At 40.0% G+C, this 5,222-nt stretch overlaps 1 protein-coding gene across 1 annotated transcript in view; it reads right to left on the bottom strand.

Annotated features, from left to right (window-relative positions):
- Positions 1 to 1,727: 1,727 nt before the first annotated feature.
- The window catches only part of LOC147818518 (uncharacterized), a 9,604-nt gene continuing 6,109 nt past the window's right edge, over positions 1,728 to 5,222 (bottom strand). The window contains exon 5 of the mRNA XM_087176808.1: positions 1,728 to 4,140. Within this exon, the coding sequence (XP_087032934.1) occupies positions 3,920 to 4,140 (221 nt within the window). The 3' untranslated portion in view covers positions 1,728 to 3,919. The remainder of the gene's footprint in view (positions 4,141 to 5,222) is intronic.

The following is a 5,222-nucleotide window of genomic DNA, read 5'->3' as shown; positions in this document are numbered from 1 at the left end:
TGGCACTCAACACCGGGATTGTCACCGCGTGTACCCTCCATACCGAGCTCTTTTTTTTGACAACTTCTTCCTCTGGAACAGCAGACATCTTTTTGAGGGCAGATGGAATTTGCCTCAACGAGTCAGGAGTAAAACTGTTTATCTCCGACCTATTTTACTTCCTGCATCGCCCATCTACTCCCTCTGCCAAGGACGGGGAGACAAGACGCATCAAAACCTAACGATAAGACATAACACAGCACGCCAGAAACCTTGACGGGAGAGCCACCTCAGCCCCCACCTGAAGTCAGTTTGAAACATGAGGGACTTCAGAGCCAACAGAGACAGTCTGTACCCCACATGTGAAGTGCCATCTGTGTGGATTTGCTTTTTCCATCCCCTGAACCACATCCAGTTTCTCAGCCAAATTAATAATAATAAAAAAAAAAGACTTGTGGAAAGTGTAGCGGTCCCGTCGATACTGATGGAGCTGGCATGGCTGCCCCAGTTTTGTTAAACATGAAGGGGCGGACAATACAGCAACAGTAATTATAACAGAACACAAATACAATGTTAGATGGTATGTCATTCATTGCAGCCGACTTTCCTTTACTTCCTCTGTTCCCCAGTTCATTAATCACTCCTTGAAGAATAAAAAACGCAGCAGGGCTGAGATCTTCAGGAGGCGGTCAACTGTTCGTACCTCGAGTCTGAACCAAACAGGGTGACACCGCATCTGAAATGTGCTCCAACTCCAGCCACTATTACACCTAAATGAAAGAACTGTTTTCCTATGCCATTGATTGATTGGTTTCTCTTCTGCAGTTATTTCCTTTGTTGCATTTGGAAATAAAATAGTTACACAGCTCTATAAGTGCACTATAACTGTAATTCTTTTAATTTATTTTTTTTAATCAATTTAAAACGCATTTTATTCTATCTTGATTTATTGTTTTCTGGTTTTTACTGCATATTGTTTCTGACTGTGGTTCTACAGCGTTTTTCTCCCTATGTAAAGCACTTTGAATTGCCTCTGTGCTTGTAATGTGCCACATAAATAAAGCTGCCTTGCCTTCAGTCTTACATGCTGTCTGTAGGAACCAGGTAAACGGTACAGTAAAACTTGATTTCTGGTTATTTTAACACGCACTATGTGAGCTGACAAATACACTCTGGTAACTGCCACTGTTAAATGTTGAAATGGCTTCCCACAATGCATTTTAAAAAGGAGCAATACCACTGATTTTACTCATCAGCTCAGGCTGTTGTATAACGTCCTCTGTGGCTCTGGAGGGACCTTTCAGAGTCTGAGTAAATAACCCTGATAATGTCATCAAGGTTGTCTCAGTTTGGGCTACAACACCTTAGAATTCAAGTCGGCATTGCAACCTGGAGGTGTAGAGTTTGAAGGAAGTGAGCGTTTATAAGGCACCGTGAGTCTAATGAAAGATGAGTTGCACTATGTGAAATGTGAAAATTTTTTTTTTCATTTTAAACCTGTCTTTTTGTTAAATCCTCAGTGCTATGCAAGTCCAATACTAAAATCACTGATCAAGGGATATGGTCAAAATACTTCTGAGATTTATGCCACTAACATAAAACTAAAATCTAACCGAGTTGGTGTAAACATCAGTGAATGAGCTGCTATTATGAGAGTGAAGTAAGTTAATAAAATGTAACCACTGCTTCCCTTTTGTCCCGAAGTGACTTCATACACAAGCCGAAGTAAGGAAATAACACTGCCGAGATTATGAACAACAGTTTAATACAGAAGACGTATTTCCCCCAAAATCAGACAAAAAAAAAAAGTTACTTCCCCTTCACTCACAAAGCTACTCACTGGAGAGATCTGATATGTCACCCACCACGGGAATGAACATGAAGTGAACAAACAGGACATACATTACTGTAGAAGCCTGTCACACTATAGTTTAGGCAAGTCAATCGTCATCATGCTGCTGCTATGTTTGTGGTGTCAACCGAGTTCAAGGCTTAATTGGTATTTGTATCTTGCAGCTTCTCTGTTGGATCCTTCAGATTGTGAAACCACAGGAAAGATTTTGTGGGAGGCATCACTGACGGATGCCCCACGATTTGTCATCACAATAAAAACGATCATCATTATAACACATTACATTTTAAATTATGATTCTCCACACATGAAGACCCCCTTTTCTACTTTCTCATAGGCCAAAAAAAAAATGCATTTATACAGCATTAATTGCTTTTCTGTATTTCATTTTCTTTTCTTTTTTTTTTTTTTTTTATCAGAAACTGTACACAGGTTATATTTTTGCTGAAACAAACATGAGGTGGATTACTTGTGTATCATCTTAGAGTGTTATCTCCAAGTTATCTAAAATGCAGTGACACAAAAAGCAAAAAGCACAGTAATAACCTTCCCCAAAGCAATACTATAACAGAAAATACATCTGAGGAAATCCACAGAGTTGGCTGACCTCCACCGGCCTGTGGCAGATTAACATGAAGATTACAAGGAACAGAAGCTGTTGTTTTAAAAAAAAAAAAACAGCAAAAAACAACTTTTTGGTTAGTCTTCATTTTGCATCAATTATTATAACTGAGTTTTTTGTAGATGACAAGGATGATGATTCAGCTCCATTCATGTTTTGAGCCTTAGCTCACAAGATGTGTCAGTATCTTTTTTTTTTTTTTCAGTATTGTGACATTTTTCATTCAATCTCTCAGCTAACCATTATATTTCACAACATCAAATCTAATTATCAACTACTTAAAATTTTGTTGAGTTGCAATGAGTTTTGGGCTGAAGTTGAGTATGAGTATAGGGACTGAGCAACAAATATTCTCCGTGTTTCTGAAGAACGTTTGTCAAACTCCATAAGACACAGGCATAACGAAATGAATGTTTATACTGTTTGCGCAGAACCTTGCAACCTGGCATTCAGGTGCTAATGTGGAACAGAAACAGACAGAACTCAGCAGTAATGGTGACCATCAACAAAGAACAATCTCTTGTTTACTGCCATGGTGTGTTCATTTACAGCTTCTTCCCTTTTTCCGCTTGCCCTCACTCACTTCCATTCACAGATGCGATAGGAACTTGAATTGCCTGATGTCCCAGTATAATCACCGTGATATATTAAACAAGAGCAGTGATGCTAATGAGGTCATTATTTAAGACAATTAGTGCATTCATTTCTAAAATAGCTCTCCACATAACAAATTGCAACATTGATTCATTGAGAGTCATAACAGTTTGAACAAGTTCAAACAATTTGTCTAGTGTACACATGGACAAAGCAAGATACTCTAAAATCTAATTAGACACTATGAATTTCCCATTATTGACTGTTACTGAGTTACTGTGTTCATAACAATATCTATAGACGGACACAAAAAGATGAAGCAATGTCCCACATATTTGTCACAGTAACAGGAACAAAAATCTGTCAAGCATCTGCTCATTTCCCCAAACATGCTCTTACAATGAGTTAATCTGTGAAAGGAAGTGGCCTCAGGCATACAGATGGAGGAAAACTTTATATATACACAAACATATATAAAGAAATAACAGAACACACTTTTAAGTCTCTGTCTCTCTCTGCTTATCTGTATCTCACACATTCCCTTTGATCTTAGAGGTCAAGGGTATAATCCTCACCCTAGCTAGGAGGCGGGTTCTGCGGTCCTGACTGAGGCACACAGGCTTGCTGATGTCATCTGTTATTGCCAAACTCATCAGATGACCACTATTTTTAAACAATACAAAGTAGAAAAAAACATCTTGGTTCTAAAAACCACAAACACACGAATACAGGCACGCACGCATGCACACGCAGACACACACCTCCAAATAAAACATCTGCTCTCACGTGATGAGAGTTAGGCTGGCAACGATCACTGAGGTTGAATGTAGGAAGGCAGTGCATGGAAAAGGCAAACTGGCATCAGGGACTGATTAAGTGGACCTGCTCTCTGAGCGGGACTCACTGTGGCTTACAGGGCCTTCTTGATGACTGACTTGTGTAGAGGGAGATGGTGTGTAAGGGGGTGGGGCTTCATTTATGCAAGTCGAGTCTCCGCCCTCAGAAATGACAGGCGTGTGATGGGAGGGACGAGGAGCGCCGGCCTCATCACCGTGAGCACACTCGCTGTAGGGAGGGGGCTTCAGATCATCCTCTGAAAGGAAAGAGGAAGTCAAGACAACCAGTCAATCAGCTGTCAAAAAAAATATACAAGCACAAGGACGAAGAAGCTTCAACATCAGGGATGCACGATCAAAATGAGATCACAATCTTGTTTCATGCCTCTATGCAATCTCATTTTTATGTGACAAGGATTCTGCTGTGTTTGCACTAGTAAGGAGATCCATTGCATCATAAGAAAGACTCCCAATCTCTCATTAAGGCGCACCAACAAATGACAAGTGTGTGTTACTCCACATGACAATTTGTGCACAGGAAGAGGGGGACAAGACATCAATCCAAAGTCTCTAAAATGCGGTGAAAGAAAAAGCTTTTTTTTTTTTCTTTCTTTTAGAGACAACCAAACTGTGTGACAATATCTGAAAGCCAAAGATGACAAGGAAGAACAAACAAATGTATCCATCTCCAGTTCTGACGAAAACTGAACCCAGAGCAGTGGAATCGACTGAATGCTCTTGAAAGCTCTCTTCATAAACCAGTTGCAACACTTTTTTGGTTCTGCAGTTTTGGTCACAGGTTTTCAGTTTGATACAGATGGCGTGCAAAATTGTGGAAGTACAGACACATAATAGGGTTCAAACAACGCTGGGTGTCTGAAAGACCTTCCTACAGTGCTTAAAATACCTACATGCATTTCGCACAAAATGCATCAATGCAATGCAACAAACCCTGAAACCCCCTCTGACACCTGTGAAGGGGAAAAAAAGATGTGAAGGCGAAAGTGAGGACGATAATGAGTCAGCAACAAGATGTAATACATTTAGTGGTGAAACCATTTCCACCCTCTGTAACCACATCCTGCTGTTGGGTTGAACGAGCACTTCAGATCAAATGAGATGTCGTTTGCAAAAGAGGACACTGTGAAACTTGAGCAGTAGTCAGTCATGTGAAAAAAACAGAAGTTAGAAGAATAATGGAAACACCATGACAACATTATCCTTTAAACATTGCTGTGAAGAAGAAGGGATACTCTCAGAGCGATTAGAGATAGAAATAAAATTTTTAAAATAGAAATGGATTGGGGTGGTGTGTGTGTGTGTGTGTGTGTGTGTGGGT

The sequence above is a fragment of the Seriola lalandi genome, unplaced genomic scaffold (assembly GCF_002814215.2).
Source record: "Seriola lalandi dorsalis isolate HSWRI2012SDOR001 ecotype SW California unplaced genomic scaffold, Sedor1 jcf7180002054570, whole genome shotgun sequence".
Lineage (NCBI taxonomy): Eukaryota > Metazoa > Chordata > Actinopteri > Carangiformes > Carangidae > Seriola > Seriola lalandi.
This window is presented reverse-complemented; position numbering and strand designations above follow the sequence as displayed.